General features: G+C 47.7%; 2 protein-coding genes across 7 annotated transcripts in view; one reads left to right on the plus strand and one right to left on the minus strand.

The window, feature by feature from the left end:
- Window positions 1–104: 104 nt before the first annotated feature.
- MAN2C1 (mannosidase alpha class 2C member 1) lies at window positions 105–21829 on the plus strand. The gene is given in 42 exon segments (XM_045586618.1): window positions 105–110; window positions 2489–2681; window positions 2684–2735; window positions 2999–3045; window positions 3048–3123; window positions 3462–3535; window positions 3538–3577; window positions 8327–8334; window positions 8474–8543; window positions 9924–10101; window positions 16524–16551; window positions 16554–16633; window positions 16948–17040; window positions 17163–17227; window positions 17229–17274; window positions 17488–17583; window positions 17680–17761; window positions 17764–17823; window positions 18198–18246; window positions 18248–18305; window positions 18648–18678; window positions 18681–18713; window positions 18716–18784; window positions 18888–18911; window positions 18914–18967; window positions 19061–19114; window positions 19117–19179; window positions 19182–19214; window positions 19382–19490; window positions 20105–20199; window positions 20276–20336; window positions 20338–20381; window positions 20384–20435; window positions 20545–20604; window positions 20606–20687; window positions 21040–21220; window positions 21349–21363; window positions 21366–21427; window positions 21430–21466; window positions 21469–21507; window positions 21741–21764; window positions 21767–21829. Coding segments are annotated over 42 exon segments (2685 nt in total). The 3' UTR covers window position 21829.
- A 61-nt stretch (window positions 21830–21890) lies between these two features.
- Window positions 21891–23218, minus strand: part of NEIL1 (nei like DNA glycosylase 1) — an 8416-nt gene continuing 7088 nt past the window's right edge. For 5 of the 6 annotated variants that reach the window (XR_004990931.2, XM_036455226.2, XM_045586643.1 and 2 more), the window contains 2 exons: window positions 22937–23099; window positions 21891–22758 (listed from right to left, as the gene is read on the minus strand). Coding sequence is in view for 5 of the 6 variants with exons in the window: in XM_036455226.2 (XP_036311119.1) it covers window positions 22735–22758; window positions 22937–23099 (187 nt within the window). In the remaining variant the exon portion in view is untranslated. Of the gene's footprint in view, window positions 23100–23218 lie in introns of all 6 variants that reach the window. The other variant, XM_036455210.2, reaches the window with a different exon arrangement.

Genomic DNA, 23218 nt, shown 5'->3' on the forward strand with positions numbered 1-23218 from the left:
TTTCTCCCTCCCATATCCAACTGTTTAGATATGTGTGATATATGAATGAGTTGTCTAGCTAAATAATTTATAATTCTCTATATTTTTTCTTATCCTTAGTAGAAATGGGAGTGAGTAACTTAAATACCAAATCAGTATTTGAAAGAAGTGTGTATAAGGCATGTGGTATAAGTGGGATTGGGAGGGAGATTTGATACATTTCATTACTAACTGAAAATGGAATATATATAATTTAAATTGGCAGACATTTGATCCTGGCTGATAAGGATTTTTATGTGGTCAGCCTGGATTTCTGGTGGATTTTCCTCCAGCAACTATTTACCCTAATCATAGTTGCAAAGTAACCAACAGTGATTTTTTTGTTTGTTTGTTTGTGTGTTGTTTTTTTAATAAAATTCGCCATCCCCACCCCTCCCAACACACTTCCAAATCCCACAAACTTTTGGCCTCTGGACTTTCAAAATACATGGTAGACTTCTCTGATTTTTTGTTTGTTTGTTGTGTGTGTAGTGTTGAGGGGGGAGACACACAAGAGGTGGGACCCAGAAATGTATGGTAACAAAGAGCCTTGTGGGAGGAGATTGTAGGATGAAGCTGAGGCATTATCTGACTTGGAAATGGAATAATAAGTACTGATTGGGGATGGGAAATCTTTAGGTTTTCCCAGCAATTAACTCACCTATCCCCCTCTGCTCACTCAAAAAAGATCATGTTGATTGGAATTATGGGAGAAATAGACGGGGCCCAGCTGTTGTGCCTGCACAGGATTATGTCCAGAGCACTTGCTTGCTGGTTGGGAATAAGGTTTCAGAGCCAGTTCAGGAGAAAACCTTCAACCTAGCAGTGTAACCAAAAAAGAAGGGGGAGTTTCACTACCTGGTTCTCACAATCAGCATTTTTGTCCCTCCTGTCTAATGACATCAGAGCTACAAGCTCTAAACCCAGCCTGTATTATAGCTGGCAAGTTATCTTTATTTTAAACTAAACTAGAGGCCTGGGGTGGGGGGTGGGGTCTCAGCCCAGCCTGCATCCTCTTGCAGTCCAGGAGCCTTCAGGGGATGCCCACCTACTGGCTTAGGCCTGATCTCCTTCACCCCGCCCCACCTTCAGGGATCAGGGCTAAACTGGCAGTCAGACATCGCTCTTGCGGCCTGGGGCTCTTGCAGTCCCGGACCCCTCTCTCCTTACCGCCACCTGCTGTGGAGGTCAAGAGGGCTCCCGCCACCACACTCACCAGCAGTGAGCCAGGCTTGGCTTTTGACTGAGCAGTGCTCTCCCTGTAGGAGCCCACTGACCACCAGGGGGCAGCTCCCACATTGAGCATCTGCCCCCTGGTGGTCAGTGCATGTCATAGCAACTGGTCATTACATCATTCTGTGGATTTGCATATTGGCCTTTTATTATATAGGATTATGCTTGGTATTATGTACTCAGTCACCCTTCTGTGTAGTTTGCATTTGAAATGTAAATTTGACTTGGTCAGTATTTCCATTAAAATATCAGGGCTAATGCTGTGTATATATTTTTTTTAATGCTATTATAGACAAGAACTCCCTTGGCCATCTTAGGAGAAAAAAAAAAAAAGCTGCCAGTGGACTACTAGGGTAATGTGAAAATGAAATTAGGTGTCTGGCATTATGGCTTCTCTTAACTCTTCAGTCCTGTGTGGTGAAATGCAGTATTCTATTAGGATCTTGAGTGCTATGACTAACATATTATCTCAAATCAAAACTTTTCCAGAGTTTCTGGTGATGACCAACAGCCATCTACATACAATAAGGTAATAGAGGAAGCTGAGGTTACTGGGATGCAAAGCCCTCAACACCATGTCCATACATGGCGACCCTAGGGAGCCAGAGGCCAGGCTGGCACTGGAGGGCAGAGGGTTCCCACCTGTTGGTGCTGATGCCAAGTGATCTGTTGTGTCTAATGGTCCCCCTATCTATGTCCCAGAGTTTTTGGAGAATCTATGTGTTAGACAACCTCCCCCCCCTCCCCCCCCCCTTTTTTTTTTTTTTTTTTTTTTTTTTCAATATATTTCACTGACCCTCTACAGTAGGGGTGTCGAACTCAATCAGAGAAGGGGCCAAAATCTAAAATCCAGCCTAAATCGCGGGCCGAATGGTTTACTGAACAGTCATAAACTGTCATTGTGATGGAAACGCAGCGGAGTGCAGTGATGACAGCGCGGTGCGGGCCACATTGCAAGGCCTGGCGGGAAGGCCTGGCGGGACGGATTTGGCCCGCGGGCCTTGTGTTTGACACTTGTGCTCTACAGAGAGGAAGGGAGAGGGATAGAGACTCAAAACATAGATGAGAGAGAAACACTGATTAGCCGCCTCCTGCACATCCCACACTGGGGATGTGCCTGAAACCAAAGCACATGCCCCTGACCGGAATCGAACCCTGGACCCTCCAATCTCCAGGCCGACGTTCCATCCACCAAGCCAAAGGCCAGACTTCCCATTTTATTTAGTGATTTGCCAAGTGGCCCACCAGTCCAGAAGCTCTTCTTTCAGTGTCCCACTCAAAGTTCCGAGCAGCTGGGCTTTCCAGAGAGCCTGGATGTTGTAAAAAGCAGCCTGCAGCGGTCCACGCGCAGGTTCCGCCGCGCAGAAGCACCGAAATTGTCCGAGAAGAGTGGGAGGGCGGCGTTGACGCAGCGCCAACCCTGAAGCACTGGGCACTAGGCTGGAGCGGGCGGAGAAATTCGTGTCACCACTCTACCCACAATTGTAACCTCTGGCAGGTGTGGCCCCTCTCAGGACACCAGCTGGCCTAGTTCACCGGCCTCTGCCTTCCTTTCTGTGGTTAAACCCAAGCTACAGCCACCGGGTCTGAGAGAAAGTGCCCGCCCCCTACGGCCAGCATGGCCGGGAGGAGGGAACGGGGAGGCTGTGCTGTGGGGCAGCCATCTCCAAGGTGGATCGAAGGACCCGCATTCCACCCGCCAGGTGGAAAGATGACTGAACGCATGCCCACTGACCCCTCTGCCCAGGCTCTTCGGGGACAGCTGCCCGGTGGCCACGCTCTCCAGTTACCTGACGCTGAGAGGTTTCCCTGCTAGGAGGCAATCCGGCAGGACTTCCGCCCTGTGCAGGTCCGGGACACCTTTGGACCCAAGTGGGTAACGCCCAGAGGCACGGCCCTGCCAGTGGGCGTCCCTCTGGGCTGGCTCACTTCGAAGGGCCACACCTCCATTGTCTGTCTCTGGTCCCTCAGACTTAATGCAAGAGTTCATTTTCCCCTTTCTCCCAGACCCTGGACACCCCTTAGGAAAGGCACTCAAGGATGTATCAGACCCTGGCTCTGCCTCTTTCCCTCTCCTTACTCCTTTCTTGTCCATCAAATCTGATTACCTTGTAATGCATAGAGAAAACCTCAAGCCCCTACTGACCCTTAATCTAAGAAAGTACTATTTCAAAAGGACAAGAACTCCCATCTAAGTGGCTCTCTTGCAGATGGTGGATCTGCTGGTTCTGGGTGGAGCTGACCATCCTGGAGGCCTGGGTGGGGCAAGAAGTTCACCTTCACTGGAAAGTGATGGAGAGGGCCTGGTGTGACGTGATGGGGAACGGTTCAGGTAAGGAGCCTTGCCCTAGGGACTGCATAGCCACATTTCAGTTCTGGTCTCTGGAGAAGTTAAAGCTGGCTGAGTGGCTCTGCCTGAAGAGTGCAGAAGATTTCAGGACTGGGGAGGTTGCTGCTTGGGCCTCTGTGCTTGATTAGGTCCTTTCATATACAGTAAATTAAGTGGACAGTGTTTGGGTCACAACATAATTAGTGCTAAACCAACCCTGCCACTGACTGCCCATCTTTTTTTTTTTTTTTTAATATATATTTTTATTGATTTCAGAGAGAAAGGGAGAAGGATAAAGATGGAAATATCAATGAGGAGAGAAAATCATTAATCAGTTGCCTCCTGGGAATCTGGCCCATAACCTGGATATGTGCTCTAACTGAGAATTGATGGTCAACCACTGAAGCACACCGGCTGGGCTGACCACATCGTTCTAGGCTGAATATGATTACTAATCATGATAATAAGTAAAGCAGTTCCATTTATTAACCCTCAACTAGGTGCCAGACTAGTGGCTTTGGAAACCACATCTCTTTAGCTCTTAAATACTTCTTTATTATATATAATATATACAACTAGAGGCACAAATTTCATGCATGGGGACAGGGGGTGCAGTGGGCAGGGTGTCTCTCAGTCCAGCCTATACCCTCTTCAATCTGGGACCCCTTGAGGGATGGATGTCCCACAGGGATTGGGCCTAAACAGGCAGTCAGACATCCCTCTCACAATCCAGGACTGTTGGCTCCCAATTGCTCACCTGCCTGCCTAAACGCCCCTAACCACTTCTGCCTGCCAGCCTGATCACCCCCTAACCACTCCCCTGCCAGCCTGATCGATGCCTAACTGCTCCCTTGATGGCCTGATGGCCCCCTGCTGACCCGGTCTCCCACAACTGCCCGCCCCTGCTTCTGAGAAACACCAAAGGGTGTAAAGTTCCAGTATGGTAATAAAATTCTCTGTGTATTCTAAAACATTATGGCCCATATCCTGATGGCATGCAATATTTGCACCCATGGAAGCAAAAGCAAAAGAACTATTTATGGAACGAATATTTCCCATAAAATTTTAACTGTCAGAATCTTCGTTTTTAAATCTTTTTAAATATGCTGGGTATTCTGGAAAATGTATATCATTTGAACAGACTTTACCTTTGCTACAACATCAAGTAAATTTCCCATCGGATGGTTTTTTATCAGAGAAATTTAGTAATAGGCAAAATTCAAATCTAACAGACATTCCACCACAACTAGGTTCAAGAATTGCATCCTCATGTACTCCATTTTCGCTGAAAAGGCAGTTCCTACCAGTATTGGTAGTACTTGTTATTGTGGGTTTTTTTTTTAATTTAACAAACCTTTATTTATATTATTACAATTGTTCCTCTATTTTCCCCCATAGCTGCCCTCCACCTGGTTCCCAACCCACCCTCTCCCCTTACCCCTAGACTCCACTGTCCTCATCCATAGGTGTATGATTTTTGTCCAGTCTCTTCCTGCACCCCCAATACCCCTTTCCCCCCGAGAATTGTGAGTCCACTCTCTTTCTATGCCCCTGATTCTATTATATTCACCAGTTTATTCTGTTCATCAGATTTTTTTATTCACTTGATTTTTAGATTCACTTGTTGATATGTATCTGTTGTTCATAATTTTTATCTTTACCTTTTTCTTTTTCTTCCTCTTTTTACAGAATACATTTCAGCATTTCATATAATATTGGTTTGGTGGTGATGAACTCCTTTAGCTTTTTCTTATCTGTGAAGCTCTTTATCTGACCTTCAATTCTGAATGATAGCTTTGCTGGGTAGAATAATCTTGGTTGTAGATTCTTGCTGTTCATCACTTTAAATACCTCCCATCTGGCCTGCATGGTTTCAGTTGAGAAATCAGCTGACAGTCGTATCAGTGCTTCCTTGTAGGTAACTGTTTTTCTTTTGCTGCTTTTTTTTTTAAATTTTAATTTTATTGATTTATTACAGAGAGGAAGGGAGAGGGATAGAGAGTTAGAAACATCAATGAGAGAGAATCATCAATCAGCTGCCTCTTGCACACCCCCTATTGGGGATGTGCCCGCAACCAAGGTACATGCCCCTAACGGGAATCGAACCTGGAACCTTTCAGTCCGCAGGCCGATGCTCTATCCACTGAGCCAAACCGGTTTCGGGTCTCTTGCTGCTTTTAATATTCTCTCTTTGTCTTTTGCTCTTGGCACTTTATTTATAATGTGTCTTGGTGTGGTCCTCTTTAGATTCCTTTTATTTGGGGTTCTGTGCACTTCCTGGACTTTTAAGTTTATTTCTTTCACCAGGTAGGGAAAGTTTTTGGTCATTATTTCTTCAAATAGGTTTTCAGTATCTTGCTCTCTCTCTTCTTCTGGCACCCCCATAATTCTGATGTTGGTACGCTTGAAGTTGTCCCAGAGGCTCCTTACACATATTTTTGGATTCTTTTTTCTTTTTTCTTTTCCAGTTGAGTAAATTTTGCTTCTTTGTATTCCAAATCTTTGACTTGATTCTTGTGGTCCTCTAGTCTGCTGATAGATCTCTGTATAACATTTTTTATTTTACTTTATAGTTGGTCCTTTTTTGTATCCTTGAGGGTCTGGCTAAATTTATCGGCCTTTTCTAAGAAATTCTGAAAAACCTTATAACCATGGTTTTGAACTCTACATCCAGTTGTTTACTTTCCTCCATTTCTTTTATTTGTGATCTTTTTCTTTGTCTCCACATTTTGGCTGCTTCCTTGAGTTAATAGAGTGGCTTTGTGTGCTAGGTGTCCTATAGGGCCCAGTGGCTCAACCTCCCCCAGTTACTAGAGGTGGACACTCTTGGTCCACTTCTTTGTGGGCTGTGTGCTCAGTCTTGTTGTGGTTAAGCCTTGATTGTTATTAGTATCACTGGGAGGAATTGACCTCCAGGTCAGTTGACTGTGAGGATCAGCTGTGTCTATGCTGGGAGAACTTCTGTGCTGGAGACACCCTTGTGAGACAAGACTTGCAAAATTGCAAAAGCCTCTGTGCTCAGCTTGGATGGGGTGGAGTCTCAGGGTGGAACAGACAGCATTGGTTTTCTGTCAGCCCTGTCCTGTTAGGCCCTTGTGTCTCAGTGTCTCGTGGTGACCGCTGCAAGCACCTCTGAGAGAAAGCCGCCCTTGAGTTTTTCCCGCTGCTAGACAGTCCAGTTTATCCCTGAATGAGTCTGGGTCTCCAGAGTCTCACCCAGAACTGAAGTTCAATGCAGTCGGGTAGTCGGGAGCTTTTTTCTTCTTCCCAATTGAGAAAGACAGCTGCACACTCAGTTGCCACTTCTCTCCATGCACGAGTCTCTGTGCCTCTGCCTCCTGCAGCTCCTCTGAGTCTCAGTGTACTTTTCTCTTTCCTACTAGTTGTAGAATTTCCACTCAGCCAGGCTTCCTGTGGTTCTGGATGATGTCTGTTTTGTCTCTTAGTTGTAGTTTTGAAATTGTTGTGCGAGGCAGTAGTTCAGGTGTTTACCTATGCCAACATCTTGGTTTCTGGTAGTACTTGTTGATGACTGTTCTTTAGACATATTTTGTTGTTGCCACTGCCTTTTTTCAACTTCAAAGACACATTGGTCTTTAGACATTTTCTGTAGATGACGCTGGCTTTTTTGGCTTCAGAGCTACGTTTTGCCAATAGTAGCTTTTCAGATACATTCTGTTACAGGCGCCGCCTTCTTTCAACATCTAGACACATGTTGGTCTTTAGACATTTTCTGTCAATAACATAGGCTTCTTTTTTGGCTGCAGAGCTACATTATATCAATAGTTGCTTTTTAGACATAGTCCCACCTCCCTTCTGTCATGGTCTGAGATGCAGGTGATGAGAAAGTCCTGGCTGTCAGGCCACTGAGAGCTATCTGACCAACAGCTGATTCTGGCTGATTCTCTGGGGGTGGGACTTCCTTCTCCCTGCTGTCAGAGTCTCTGCAACAGTGATGATGAAGCAAACTTTCTGTCCGGCCGCTCCAGGCCTGGCCTGCTCAGAGACCCTTCACGGCTAGGCTGGAACACTTGCCTTGTTGCTGGGGCTACGAAGCAAGTATTCTGCCAGACCGCTCATTCTACCCGCTCTCAGTGGCTGCCTCTCCCCCCACCCCACCCAGGACTGGGGGCCTCGGGCAGGGCTAAGAGGACTGGGTGCCTCCATCTCGTGGCTGTGGCCACCACCATCTTTGTGATGAATGACAGTCAATTTGCATATTCCCTCTAATTTAAATAGAATGAGGGGAAACTTTCAAATATTTCCCCTCTACCCCATCCAAATTCCCCAGATATATCCACTATTAAGTGTCTTGCTTATGCATCTAACGGTATCTTTATCATCCTATGTGGTTGGTCTTTATAACTGTTTGTAGATTAAGGTGAGATACATAGAGGTTAGTTCACTTGTTCAGTTTGCACATCTTCTATTCCAATTGGACTTTCAGTCTCATGTAGGACTCCTACCTGTATAGCAAAGCCCTCTCTCCCTCCCTCTATTGGCTCAGCACATGTCTCCTAAGTGCCCTCTCTGGGCCAGGCCCTATGCTATGCAATGAGGACATATCAGGAAATGAGACAAACCTGTTTGTGATTTTATAGAATTTCCCTTCTGATATTTATTCAAGGGTACAGCGGACACTGGGAGCCATACCCAGGTCTTTTGATGCCTGCCCAAGACCCATCCCATCACACCAGGGTGGTCATGCCGCTGGCTGCCATGAAGGATGGGGCGCTTGCTACCAAGGGTCCGTGATTTGTCAGTCTTGGCCTTGCCTTGGAAAAGAAGCCAACGCTGGAGACAGAGTGGAGGGTCTTAAGTTTTCTTAGCTTATGTTTAACATGAACTGTCCAAAAACTTCAGGCCCTGTCTCCTTTACTGTACTCCCACCACGTTTGACCAAAGAAGGGGAGAAACTCAGTTATGTCCTGATTGAGAGGCTGGGAGAAGGAGACCCTTGGAGGTGAGTGAATCCCTGCACTGGTTGACCAAGGTTGTGGAGGGGAGGACACATAGTGGTAGCTGAAGCCCAGAATGGTCTTGGAAACATACCTACTCCCAACACAACCATTTTCAAATCTTCAGTGTTTGTTTTTTAAAAGCAGGATTTGTTTTCTTCTGGCTATAAAAATGTTTGCCGCCTTGTGGTAAATACAGAAAAGTACAAAGAAGTAAATACCTCCCATTATCCTACTCACCTAGAAATGACCATTATTTACACTGAGTGGCCAGATTATTATTATATGATCTCTGAACGCATAATAATCTGGCCACTCAGTGTATGTGTGTGTGTGTGTATGTATGTATGTGTGTGTGTGTGTATATATATATATATATATATATATATATATATATATATGCAGAGATCATAATAATCTGGCCAATCAGTGTATATCTCAGTGTTTATCTCAGGAATTCTTCCAGGTGTAGTTTGTACTAGTTTAGGTTATATGTCCTTGATATTTGTACTCTAAATTTTTTCATTCCATATTATAACATTAACATTTATTAGACCATTAAAAATTATTATTTTATGTTATAATATTTAATGAATACTGTGTGATTCTTCCAGACACTGGGACTATGACGATGAGTAATGTGGTCTTCTACAGGAAGAGGACACCTGCATACTTATACAATTGCAAAACTGATGAGGACTCTGAGAGAAAACCCTTGGAGCTCAATGTGAAAACTCTGTTCCAGACTTAGGAGAGGGATGGGAGGAGGAATAGGGAGGGCTTCCCCAAACAAGTTATCTGTGGTCTCTGAAGACTGAGTAGAACAGTGTCAGAGCCCAATATGGTGCTTTAAAGAACAGCCTGCTCTGTATTGGCTGATGGGTCTTTGCTCAGAGAGAGGAAAGGAGATGGAGAAACAGAAACATCAATGATGAGAATCATTAATGGCACACCTCCTACTGGGGATCAAGCCCCAAACCCCCGGCCTTGTGCCCTGACTGGAATCTACCTTGACCTCCTAGTTCCTGGGTCGATACTCAACCACTGAGCCACATCAGCGAGGCCAAACATGTTTTTGATGCACAAAGATGGTCTGAGACGAAGGCAGTGCTATGTAAAACAGTTTTGGTAACAAAAGGCTAAACAGTAGCATCATACAGTTCCAGAATGAGTTGCTTGTTCTCACTAACAATAATAGAGCTCTCATCACCATATGGGTTTAGGCTGGTGCTTCTGTGACCCTCTCTTATATGAACTTGACATACTCTGGGATCTTGGAGGTAAATGGGGAGGGGTCATCTGGATGCATCTGCCATCCTCCTTCCCTAAGCCCCCAGAGGTCTCTGCCAGTCCCTTGGCCTACTATTGCCTCCCCATATTTGTAGGCTGACCCTCTATGAAGAAGTCGCCTGCAATGGGCTCTTGGGGCCCAGAAAGGGCACCATGATTGCAGCCCCAGACCTGGAGAAGATGTTCCAGGTGAGCCAGGCTGAGCTGGCCTTGTTCCACCAGGATATCCACAAGCTCCTGATGGATCTAGAACTGCTGCTGGGCATGGCCAAGGTACTTAACACCCCACCTTACCTGGTCACTCTCTAGAATTCCAGGTTTGTGGTTTCTTGGGTTAAACACTTGGGACTCTGGGAATGCAGAATAGGGAGAGTATTTTGCCTGCTCAAGAGTTGGTAGGGTTTATCTATGTAAAGGGGAAGAAGGAAACAGTTCTGAGCATGGGGAACAGCAGAGGCAAAGAGTTGGAGGAAGGAAAGCTCTGCTGAGAACCCTTGGGAGATTAGCTAGGGTCTAGTTCTAGAGACTCCACTTGCTTAAGACAGGGATTAAGAGACAGAACCCTGGAAACCAAGATGGCAGCATAGGTAAACACCTAAACTGCTGCCTCGCACAACAATACCAAAACTACAACTAAAAGACAAAACAGACACCATCCAGAACTGCTGGAAACCAAATCAGTTTCACTGAAAAAGAGATGTTGACAGGAAGCCAGGAAGGCTGGTCAACAACCTTAATTGCTCTAACCTTTAGTTGAGATTTTGTTAGCTGAAGCAGAATCTACAAGTTTCTGTTATTTCCTGCCTAAGGGCTACATGTAAATTTCTGTTTATGTTGCTTAAGATGTTTTCCCCAAAGCCTCAATAAAAGGGGATGGCAGGGCCAGAGCAGGAGTAGTTCTCCCACTAGAGTTGGACTACCGCCTGGCCCCCCAAATCGCCAAATTGAATTTCTTCAAGTCTCTTTTCATTTATGTGCGGCCCTTCTCCAGAACCTGAACCCTGAATTGGAACTCTTTCTACGCGGGCCGTGAAAGAGAGCCCTATATCTGGCGCCCAATGTGGGATGTGAAAGAGAGTCATATATCTGGCGCCTTCAACGCGGGACTTCTGGAGGAAAAGGTATTTTTCGCCTAAGAGCGAAGGAGGAAAAATACACCAAGAAAAGGTGTGGAAGATTCACCAGAAAAAAGGTGAGGGAAATTCACCGAAAAAAGGTGAGGGAAATTCACCGCACTCAAAGCCCACGGCCAGCTGCAGAGTCGCGAACTGTAAGTAGGGTGGGAACGTCCTTTTTAACCAGGCTAATGGGGAAGAATTAGGTTATAAATTTAAAGTAAACTTTATTATAGATTTTTGGTTTGTAAACTTAAAGAATGTGGTTTCTTGTTCAAATTAAAATCTTAGTTTGTATTTGGAATTTAAAATCTGTAATAACAAATGAGACTCCACTGCTGAAACCGCCTCTGGTGCGGAGAAATTTAAAGGTGGCAGGAGAGGGCAAAGCTATCTGTTCTCCTGCAATGAGATTACTTAAAGTTTTCTTTAAAAATTATAAAAGAATTCTCAGGGAAATGTTGATCTTGGCCAAATTGGGTGCTAGATATTACTTCAGAGAGCAAAAAAGAAAGAAAAAATTTAAGACCTGTCTTTATTAAGCATGAAAAAATGTGTGGCCAGATCTGTTGAAACTTCTCCCAAAGTAAGCTTGATGTGGGGGGAAGGGAGAGACCAGGCAATCCTATAAGGAAGACCACTCTCCCAGTAAGCTAAGGAATGTGGTAACTTGCATTTGAATGGCTACAAACTTCCTCCAAATTCCTGTGGCAAAATTTTTGTGGAAGTTGTCTTAATTATATAAATAAAAAATAAAGTTTAAAGTTGCCTCATAAAAAATCTACAGGACAGAATGGAAGCTCTTAGTTGATTATGTCTTGTATTTTTCTTAGAAATGTAAAGTGTCATTAATCTAGGACATGCAATATATATTTGATTTGCCAGCTTTAAAAGTTCAAAGTGCAAATTAAATTGGGAGAAATTATATAGTTGTAATTAAAATACCTAAAATATAACTTGTTTTTGAGAAAATAAAAAGTGTGTTTTCTCTAATAATTAGGAATTAAAAATAAGTTGCTTATTATTGGTCTAATTAAAAAAGAGGATTAATTCTGTGATCTCAACCAAATATTTTCTATGCAAAAACTAGTCTAAATTTAACTGATATCTTAAGCTAATAATAAAAGGTATTATAATATTTAAATCATATATGGATATAGATATTTGTTTGATGGTTTTTTCCATGTTAAAATTTCAAGGCCTTAACAGAGATGATTCTTGGAAAGCTCCAAGGGCCCAGCGAAATACAAGAAATTTATTCTCTTCTTAAATGACTTAAAACAGATTAAATAAACTTGAAATTGCATGGAAAGCCTTATCAAATAAAAATTAATAAATATAAATATTTTAGAAGGTTTATAGGCATGTATTGTTAATGGCAAAGGAAAGCGGTTAACTTATTTGGCGCATGGTAAAGAAGACGTATAGACGCCTGACACCTGAGAATTTCTTTCTTGCCATGTTAGCAGTAATCATCTGTACGGTAATATTACCTGGGACAAATGTGGAAGTGTTTAGAACTTACGTTCCTGACCGTTCATGGGTAAAAGTCCTTATGTGGGCTGATCCCTTGCCTAATGTAGTCACCAATAATACTAAGCACCTTGGTCATCCAGGAAGAAAATGGGTGGGGCAAGGAAGTATAATTACACAGGTGTTGCCACCCAGCTTCCCTTTTTGTATGACACAAAATCAAACCAATGCTCCTTTGTGTATAAAATTAAAGAGAGGTTTCTGGCTTGCACCAAAGTAGAGGAATATCACTACTTGCTCCTGGGAGAGGTGCAGAGAATGTAACTAAGACCTTGTCTATACAAAAAGAAATTGACAGCCAGTTTGAATTTGAATTGCCATTGGCTTAGAACAAAGAATATCCTTGCATAGTATTATTCTACAATGTCATTTATAATTTTTGATATTTTACAACAGCATATTGTACAATTATTCCAAACAAAATTAAAAATCTAATTTTTAAATGTTTGGCAGCAATTTAAAAGGACATGAAAGGATTTAATCCCTTCCACTGTGTGGAGGGCCTCACTGGGAAGGCACTTGAGCATTCTATATTGGCCTTTCTTGCCTTATTTGCAAAGAGGGACCCTTTTGTCACAATCCAATTACCCACAGCTGTTGCCAGAGTTTTCAGTTCATGCTGAGGTTAAAGCCTCATGGTGGCTGGTACCATGGATCCATCTCTCGCACAATGGCATGAGCTGGGCTCTCCCTGGAGAAGAAACCTGGGTTCCCCAAGATATGTGATCAATGCTGGGGCCCCGCCAGCAGGCGAGGGGATCCCAAGGCAGGTACTGGGCATGGAGGCCATAGGGGCATAGGCTACTAAGGAGACAGAACTGAACCTCACATCACCCTGCTTGGCCCCGGAGGATGGCTGGTTAGCAAATGACGGGTAAGATTCCTCAAGGGAGGGACGACCTAAGACAGGCACAGCCGCAGAGGGCCATCAGGAGAGGACTTGGGGGCCAACAGAGGCGGGGCACAGATCCTCACCCCCCCCCCCCCCAACGCTGCAGGGGCTTGAACACTCGCCCTTTTGAGGGGTGTCTCCTGCCCCATGGCTGCTTCACGCTTCCCATACCCAGCTCAGATTGGGACCCAGGCAACAAACAGATTTGGTCCACCTCAGATTGAGACCCAGCTACAAACAAAAGAATTGGCACGGCTCTTATTGAGACCCAAGCAATAGAAAAGTGGCTGATGGCGACTGTCCTACATCTAAATCCAGCCTAAATCTACGAGTGCTCAGGGCTTTCTCAAGGATGCATATAATCCTTTCCATTAATATTTACAGAGTAAACTAAAATTGTTGTTAAAGTATTAAATTTGACAGTAAAATAGTCAAGTTTTCAGATTAATTTAAATTGGCTAAATGAAATGAGTTAATATTCAAGAAAATTTAATTGTACAACAGGATGTTCCTAAAGTATTAACCAAAATTTCTATTGGTAGTCCATTTCATGGTAAAATTGTTTAACACACAATAAACCCTAAAGCAGTCATAGTTTTTGTACAAAAAATTAAAATTTAAAAGTTATCAAAACAGCATTATAAAAAAATTTTTCAAAAGCCTCCTAATAATTAAATAGAAAAAAGGGGGATAGTGGAAAATAGCATGTAAGAAAAAAAAATGTCCTGTAAGTAAATTACATCTAGAAAAATTTTTCTTCTTTTGAAAACCAATTTTCATTTGTAATGATAACAGTAAGACAGCCATGAAAAACACACATAGTACCAAAATAAGTCAAAGAAAAATTGTTTGGGCAAAAAATTAAAAGTATCCCAAGTAAGATTTATAGAAAAGATTCCTTTATTAATTTTGGTCGAGATATGTTTGTATATTTTCAGAAAACAACTCCAAGACCATGTGGATTCCTGCAACAGAGAAGAATTGACAGGAATGCTCCAGCCATAAAGACAAGAGGAAAAACAGACCAGAGATGGAAGATGCTGACGACGCCTTGTCATACTAACAGCCAGCAGATGTGCGTCACTGCAGGTTGTCCAGGACCAAACTATATTTCCACCATTGCTGACATGGACTCAGAACTGTTGGACATTAAAATTTGGACTCAAAAAACTGTTTGACATTGAATCTGGGATTCAAAAACTGTTGGCCCAGAAAGAAACTTACTGCAGACTGATTTCATTTGACTCTCAGCATTGCTTGTTTCATTTTTTGTTTATTTCTAGTCTACAAAAATTTTTTAAGGAAAGAAAACGGGGGAGATGCTGGAAACCAAATCAGTTTCACTGAAAAAGAGATGTTGACAGGAAGCCAGGAAGGCTGGTCAACAACCTTAATTGCTCTAACCTTTAGTTGAGATTTTGTTAGCTGAAGCAGAATCTACAAGTTTCTGTTATTTCCTGCCTAAGGGCTACATGTAAATTTCTGTTTATGTTGCTTAAGATGTTTTCCCCAAAGCCTCAATAAAAGGGGATGGCAGGGCCAGAGCAGGAGTAGTTCTCCCACTAGAGTTGGACTACCGCCTGGCCCCCCAAATCGCCAAATTGAATTTCTTCAAGTCTCTTTTCATTTGTGTGCGGCCCTTCTCCAGAACCTGAACCCTGAATTGGAACTCTTTCTACGCGGGCCGTGAAAGAGAGCCCTATACAGAACCATAGGAAAGCTGGCTGAATGGAAATTCTACAATTAGAAGGAAAGAGGAAAGCACATTGAGACTCAGAGGAGCTGCAAAAGGCTGAGGTACAGAGACTCATACGCCGAGAGGACGGGTGGCTGAGTGTGCTGCTGGCTTTCTAAAGCGAGATGGAGAAGGAAGCTCCTGACTGCACTAAACTCCAGTCCTGGGCAAGACACTGGGAAGCCAGACTCATTCAGGAGGAATCTGTACTGTCAGGAAAGAGACTCAGGAGCTGCAGAAGTCAGGGTCCGGAGGCGCATGTGCACAGAGAGGACTGACTGCTGAGAGTGCGGGCGGCTGAGTGTGCGGCTGTGGAGGGAGACAAAAGCTCCCGACTGCATTGAACTTCAGTTCCGGGCGAGACTCTGGGAACCCAGACTCATTCGGGGAGAAACTGGACTGTCTGGCAGCAGGAAAATCTCAAGGGCGGCTTTCTCTCAGAGGTGCTTGCAGCGGTTACCACGAGACACTGAGACACAGGGGCCTAATAGGACAGGGCTGCGGTGAGGCTGGAGATCTACCCTGTTTCCCCGAAAATAAGACAGTGTCTTATATTAATTTTTGCTCCCAAAGATGCGCTAGGTCTTATTTTCAGGGGATGTCTTATTTTTCCATGAAGAAGAATACGGTACACATTTATTGTTAAATGAAAATAAAGGAAATTTATTACGGTACGGTAGTACGATAGTTGTCAACACAAACCAGACAAACTGAATCCTACAGTATCAAGAATTTACTCATTTATTCAATGACAATCATGTCATCATCTTCTGGAACAACATCATAACAATCCAATTCCTGAATTTCCTGGTGAATTTCTTGTGACTCCATTTCTTTCAGAATCAGTGGACCAAATCTCTCAGGTTTAGCAATAGTACTTCTTGTCAAGGTAGCCTGCTCGCAGTGCATTTGCAATGCAACTGTCAGTGATTTTCTCCCATGAATTCTTCACCCAAGTCACAACTTCTTGCAGTTTAGGTTTCACAAAGTTTCTGAGACAGAGCCTAGGGGGGCCTTCTTTTCAGGGGGATGCCTTATATTTCACTCAGAAGGAAACCTGTAAGTAGGTCTTATTTTTGGAGGATGTTTTGTTTTCAGGGAAACACGGTATGTGGAACTGAGGACCTCTCCCTCCATCCTCTGTCCCCCTCTCCATCTAGCCTGGCTCTTACAAGAGACTGCAAAAATGTGCCTGGAGCTGGGTAACAGCTGTGCAGCTTATGGAACAGAACCCTAAGTTCATCTTTGCCTGCTCCCAGGTCAGAGGGACAGTAATGTGGAGACACCAGAAACCCAGTAGGTCTAACAGTGGGGTTCTGAGGGCCTCCACAGTCTCAGCTGCCCACGGCTCCCCCGATGCTTGGCCCTTGGTAGGGTTCTTGTTACTCCTGGCATAACTCCTGCCACATCTGCCTCATAGGCACAGCAGCTTGAGTAGGTAAAGGACCACTACCTGCCCTGTATGCCTGGCTCCAGGAGTTTGCCTGCCATAGGCAGTTTGTGCCCTTGAGAGGCACCTGGGTGGAGATTGTAAGTGCAGTCTGCATACCCTCAGCCTACGGCTTTCTGCAGGCCCTTCACAACCTCTCTGTTGCAGCACTATTAGTTCTTGCAATTCCAAGCCCTGGGACTCCAAGGGGAAGAAGGTCTCAAGCACTGTGACGAGCTATCTGCATAACCCAGCACAGAAGCTCCCTTCAGATCAATGGCTGAACCTGAAGCCAGGAGATAGACACTTCCTGGGTCAGAGCCATGGCTTCTCCGAAGGGGTGGTGTCGACCTGAGTAACTGCCTGTTCCTCATCTGGTGTGACCCCGGCTGACTCCCTCTTCTCTCACTGCCAGGATGGGAATCTTCCCAATGGAGAGGCACTGGTGAGGCAGTTCCTGCAGGGCTAGAACTACTTCCTGCAGGAGTTTGGGAAGATGTGCTCGGAGGTAGGCTGAAAACTGCTATGCCTTCAGGCAGATGGGGCTTAACCTGGAGAAATGAGGGTCTGCAGCTTGGGCTGCTCTGCCAAAAGCTTTGGTTCCTGTGCTTCAGAGCCCTTTTCCTGCACGTCTGGCTACCAAACACATTTGGCTCCTCCTCAGCACAACTTCCCCAGATCATGCACAGATGTGGCATTCCTGGTCCAAAAACTGAGCTGGAACTTGGTGAACTTCTTTCCGGTGAGCAGACCTAGTGTGTCACGTTAGAGTGGGCCTAGCTCCCACCTGGCCCATTCATCTCTTCCTGGGCTTATTCAGGAGTCATGGACAAATCACCCAGCCCCAGCCAGATAGAGTGTGCCTGCTCCAGGGTCACACAAGGGGCAGGGCAGGACTGGAAGGCTCAGCTCTGCCTCGGCCTTGATGCTAGCCCCTCTCTCTGCCTGCCCGCAGCACCATACCTTTTTCTGGGAAGGGCTGGATGGCTCCCGTGTGCTGGCCCACTTCCCACCTCATATGGGATGGGGGCAGTGTAGAGGAGGTGAGAGGGTATCGAGAGACCAAGGTGGGGTAGGGAGGTAGGCTGGAGATGTCTGGGTGTCCTGTCCTAAACTGAACCATGCTGATCTGCCCCTGTCTCTCCAGGTACTAAAGACAGTGGCCAAAAAATGGGAGAAAGGACGGACCAACCACAGTGCCTTCCTCTTCGGCTTTGGGGATGGAGGTGGTGACCCCCTCAGATTATGGTGGACCACTTAAAGTGGCTATACAATACAGATGGCTGCCCAGGTAAGGCCTGGCCCACTGATGGCCCTCGCTGAGCTGCTAACTTAGCCCCTTACTTTGAGCCCTTCTTTCTGCTCAACCATTTGGCCCAATCCCTCCACTGGGTCTGTCCTGCTCCAATCCTGGTGCATGGGCTCCTCCCAACTTCTACCTTGGGAGTGAGGTGGGAGAAAAGCTGAGGGTGGGAAGGGGCTTAAACTCATCAGAGAGAGAACTCTCCTGGGGTTTTCAGAGCTGGCTTTGTAAACTGGGAATGTTCTGGGGGTGCTTCTTTCTTTGGGGGCTGGATCTCTTGTGTGCTCTGGTGTGGATCAAGGGTGAGCCATGTGACCCCCAAAGACTGGGAGACCCAGGCTCACATTCTCTTCAGGATGCAGTTGTCTTCTGCGGGCAGCTGCGCTCGGTGCTGGGGAGTGACTCCAAGCAGCTGCATGTGCGTCCGAGAGCTCTTCTTGGAGCTGCATACTGGCACCTGCACTGCCCACCCGCCCAGGTCAGGAGCTAGTCACTCAGCTGAGCAGGGAAAATGTGCCCTTGCTCTGTAGAGGGTCAGTAACGGAAACAGGACAGACCCTCCCCCAACCCCACCCCAGATCTGGGGAGGAAACTTGTTCTTTAAGGAGGAGCTGAGAGAAGAGCAAAACCTGGGTGGGTCAGGAGCCTAAAGGAGACCTGCACTGAGGGAGGGAGGTGTTTGGGACATGTCACCCAAACACCTCCAAAGAGGCTTTATCCAGGGGGCCCTGGGGAGCCATCAGGGGTTCTGAACCAGGGAGCGCTTTGGGATACTTAAGCAGACTTTAGACTCACCCTCCTCGCTGGCTGGGGCTCAGATCAAGAATGGGAATCAGGAGTGTGAGCGCATGACCTGGAGCTGCTCAGTCTGGCTCTGTCTGCAGTGTCCACTTTCCATCCCTGGCAGCACAGCTGCAGAACCTCTGGAAGTCAGCCTGGTTTGCCCCCCGTCCATACCTGACTTCACCCGAGAAACCTCTGGCTGCCCCTCCCAGCCTTTCGTCTTCCCATCTTCCTGGCCTTCCCCATCCCTGCCCTTGGCCCCTGCATAGTCCTGCTCTTGAACAAGTTCCATGATGATCTGGAAACTGCATTCAGCTGGTGGCAGAAGAAGCCATGTGCCACTACAAAGGTTAGGCTGGAAACATTCTCGCTGCTCCTCCTATGGGACACTCAGGTCATCCCAGACCCATTGCCCACTCATGACCAACCAGTTTCTCCTTAGACATCTGTTCCTATGGCAACACACTGCTCAGTGCTTTGGATGCAGCCTTGTGAGCCTGGAGCCAGGTGCCAAGGGCCTCCTCATTATAAATACCCTGCCTTGGAAGCACACTGCAGTGTTGGCCTGCCCAGGCCTGGCCGGACCCACAGCCTGGGTAGGAGCTGGGGAGAGGGGTCCAGACCGAGATTTGGGAACACTCCCCTGGGGACCTATGCCCTGAGGTGCCCCAGGCTGGAGAATAGCAGTAGCAGTATCCCCCATCCCATAGAGAGGCTCCTGAAAACCCAGGGAGCTGCACTGATGCCCAGGCCTCATCCCTAGTCCTGGTGACAGTGTGCAGTATGGGTTATACTCCTGCTGCTGCCCCTACCTCACTGTCGACCCTGCAGCCTGTGTTTGTTGTGCAAGAGGTGAGTGCTGGCATGTCCAGGTGGGGTAGGGCTGGGAAGGCACTTCACATGGGGTGCTGAGCTCCCCAGGCTAGAGTAAGTGATGAGGCGGGGCTGGTTGTGGAAACCCCTGCCAACTGTCTCAAGGCTCCCTTCTGCTAAGACTGATGGTTCTGTGATTCTGGACAACGGCGAGGCTGGACCGCCGGCTGCCTGACATCCCTGGTGCAGGAGCCAGCCCCTCACTGCCCTCTCCCTGTCTGGCAGATGGATCCAGACTCGGTCCCCTTGGCCACAGCACTGCCTCAACAGCCCACCTGTGGCTCTGGCCTGGGACCCACTCATGGAGCAGGGCAGGCTGGGCTGGGGTTCCCTGTTCCCTCCTCACCCTCCTCCCACCCCACCTTGAGCCTCTAGCAGGCGTCCTCAAACTTTTTAAAGTGGGGGCCAGATCACGGTCCCTCAGAGAGCTGGAGGGCCGGACTATATGAACTACTAATTCCTACTGTAACACCTCGGCTGCGCTCACTGCCCAAAAAACCTGGCGGGCCGGATCAGACTCCTCTGCGGGCCGCATGTGGCCCGCGGGCTGTAGTTTGAAGACGCCTGCTCTAGAGAAACCAAGGTCATTTGTAAAGTTCCCGTCTCCTTCCAGGGAGGCTGTTGCCAAGGGCACTGTGGGAAGCCAGTTTGTGTGTTTGTTATGTCCCCTGTACTGGGATGTGTGGGACGTCATGGATTACCACCTGGGACATGATGGGGGTGAGCGTACAGGCCTATTGGGCCTCTGCATCAGCTGGCTTAGCTCAGCACCTCCTGTACATATGCCCCAGGAAGCCAGTGCTGAGCCGGGCAGGGACCCTAGCAGTGGGTGCTGAGGGCGGTGTGGGGCAGCACCTGGCTCCTACTGCAGATCAGTCCCCACAGTCAGCTCAGCAGGAAGTTGTCCTGGACATTGGTGGCCGCTATGTCCACTTCCACACGGAAATAGCAGGGGGCAGGGCAGGGGCTGCCTTTCTGAGGTGTGGCTGAAGGGCGGGCTAGCCCCGGGCCTGTGTGTGTGTCGCCCTCTCCTCGCCCTTTTCTCCCACTCCTGGTGCACTGGCACGAAGCCCACACATTTCTGAAGGTGGAGCTCCCTGCCTGTATGCAGACCCCAGGCCACCTCTGAGGGTCAGTTTGGGCAACTGCAGTGTCCCGCCCACTGTACCACCTCTGGGAACTGGGCTCGATTTGAGGTCTGACATGGGTGGGGTGAGAGGGTTTGCATTCTCCCTAGTTGGGGAGAGACTCTTTGTGTAGAATGGGTTGAGGAAGAAGAAGCAATATTTGCTGGTTCCTAACATGTGTGCCAGGCATTGTGCTAAATGCTTTATGTTTAGTTTGATACTGTGACTGTTTGGTGGGCATTTCACAGATGAGGAACTGAGTCATAGACAGTTTGGGTGGTGTCCAGGGCCTCCTATTGGAACTCAATCCCGGGGCCCCAGAGCTCACCACTTCAGTGATGGGAGTAAAAGATGGGTCTGGGATATGCTCTCCAGGTGTGGGCCCACAGCTGGATGCACCTGTGGTACTCAGTGACTGCAGGTACAGAGCATCAGTTCCGGGCAGCCAGGCTCTGCGCCGGCATGGAGGTGTGGGTCTTCCCATGGCCAGAACTCCAGCCGGCCCATTCCCCCTTCCCCACAGCTGTGGGCACCTAAGGCCCCTGATGCCACTGCTGACTTGGGGCACCACGAGTTCACATATGTGCTGATGCCGCCCAAGGGTGAGTGCTGCCTGCCCCTTTTCTGCTCTTCTGCAAACCTCGGTTTTTCCAACAGTCAGTGGGGGAAACAGCAGCTCCGAGCCCCTAACCCCTTTTGCACCACTGGTTCCTTTCCCGCCCTTGCCCAGGCTCCTTCCAAGATGCTGCCTAATCCAAACAGCCTACAGCCTCAATTTCCTGCTGTTGACACTGCTGTCCAGGTCCGGCCCTGAGCACCCACAGCCGCCTGGAGTGCCTTCACTGTGTCTTCCCGCAGGCGGTGCTGGAGACTATCCAGAAGGCAGGGGGTGGGGTGGGGTGGGGCGGGGTCCACTCGTGGCCCTGCCCATGCTCACTTCCCTCAGCAGGCTGAGGTCAGCCCCCAGGTGTTCAGGCTTTGAGGCCGTGGCAGCCATGTGGACTGCTGGCTGCAAATGTCTGCCAGCTCAGGAGGGCCCCCTGGGCTGGGGTGTGGGGGAGAGAGGAGCCCTGCCCTCAGAGTCCTCGTGGCCTCGTGTTCTGCAGCTGTGACCTCCTGGAGCTGGCCACCTACCCTTTAGGGACACTGCCTGAAACTCACCTTTTCTCCCTTCCAAGTGCACTCTGGCTCAAGCTTCCACCTCCCTTAACTGAGTCTCTGAGGTGGGATTTTGTGTGTGTGTTGGGGGGGTAGAGGTGGAGGTGGGTGTAGGGGAAGCTTTGGGGACTGCTTTTCCAGCCCAAAGCAACAATAAATCTTTGGCTCAGAAACCCTTCCGGTAACTCCTGCTCTCTCTCCGTAAGGCCAGGCCTTACGGCTCTGAGGAGAGAAGTCTTTCTTGGGCTTTTGTGGGCAGGGGCAAAATCTAAGGTGATCAGTGTGTGCAGCAGGTTGTAGCCCCCATGAGTGGGGATATGGATGGCCACAAGTTAAGAGCAGGAGATAAGAAGTCCTCCTGTGTGTCAGCAGGTAGAGGGCCGCATCTGGGTGGGTTCCAGCTAGCCCCGTCTAGGAGGTGAGTACTAACTGGTCTGGCCAGGCTGGGGAGCAACCCCAGGCCCTGAGGAATCCTAGCCTGCAGAAGCTGTGGAGCCTGGGCTTCCTGAGAGGGGCCTCTGCAGCCCTCTGAGGGGCTGTCCCTGAAGAGGCAGACTATCCTGTGAGAGCCAGGGCCTTGAGGACTGAGACAGCCCAGTTTGTCTTGCTGAGGAGTTGGCCTCTTATTCTCAGAGTCAGGCAACAGGCCTAACTAACTTAGCCATCCCAAACCCTCTGCAGCCAGCTCGTTTACCAATTCATATTTTCTTAAATACAGCATTTTTCACATGGGCTTGAAAAATGGGGATGGTGGGTACAATGAAAAGCATCATAGTTATGTGGAGAACAGCCACAAGGTCACAGGCATCTAGCCCCTTTAACCTAGTGCATGCTTCTAGAAAGCCACACAAGCCCCCAGATCCAGGGCAAGGCAGTGGGAAGGGGTAGGTGCAAGCCAGGAGATCCTCCTGCTAAGAGGCTGAGGTCTCCTCAGGCTCCAAAGATGGGACGTCAGTCTTTATCTTTTAAGGTCTGCAGCAGCCTGTGGGGAGAACAGGTGAGGTGGCAATTCAGACCCCAGGTTGAAAATTGCCCGGACAGCCTTCCTCCCCCCATTTGTCCACAAGTAACCTCTGCCCGTACTGCCATCCTTTCCTTCCGAAAGCCCCGTTTGGTGGTGCCCCTTCCATCTCCAGAGGAAAGTGTTCAGGAAGACCCACCTGAGCTTGCCCTTCGCCCTCTCCTCTTCCCTTTCTCAGTGACTGGGGGAACTTTTGGGTCTCGGAGGCTGGTCCTCTCAGGTTGCTGAGCTGTTGTTTGCTCAGGAAGGCCTCTCCATGCCCTTCTTGTCCCGGAAGGGGCCTTGCTTGGGGGAGGGTGGACCTGGATGAGGAGAGACAGGTTCCTGAGATGCTCAGAGAGCAGTTCAGAGGTTGGTTAGGACCCACCACGGCCCCCACAGAAGGCAGTTGTCCAAAAGCCTGGCTTGGGAGGTCGCCAGG

Source organism: Pipistrellus kuhlii, unplaced genomic scaffold (assembly GCF_014108245.1).
Source record: "Pipistrellus kuhlii isolate mPipKuh1 unplaced genomic scaffold, mPipKuh1.p scaffold_m20_p_1, whole genome shotgun sequence".
In the NCBI taxonomy this organism is placed as follows: Eukaryota; Metazoa; Chordata; class Mammalia; order Chiroptera; family Vespertilionidae; genus Pipistrellus; species Pipistrellus kuhlii.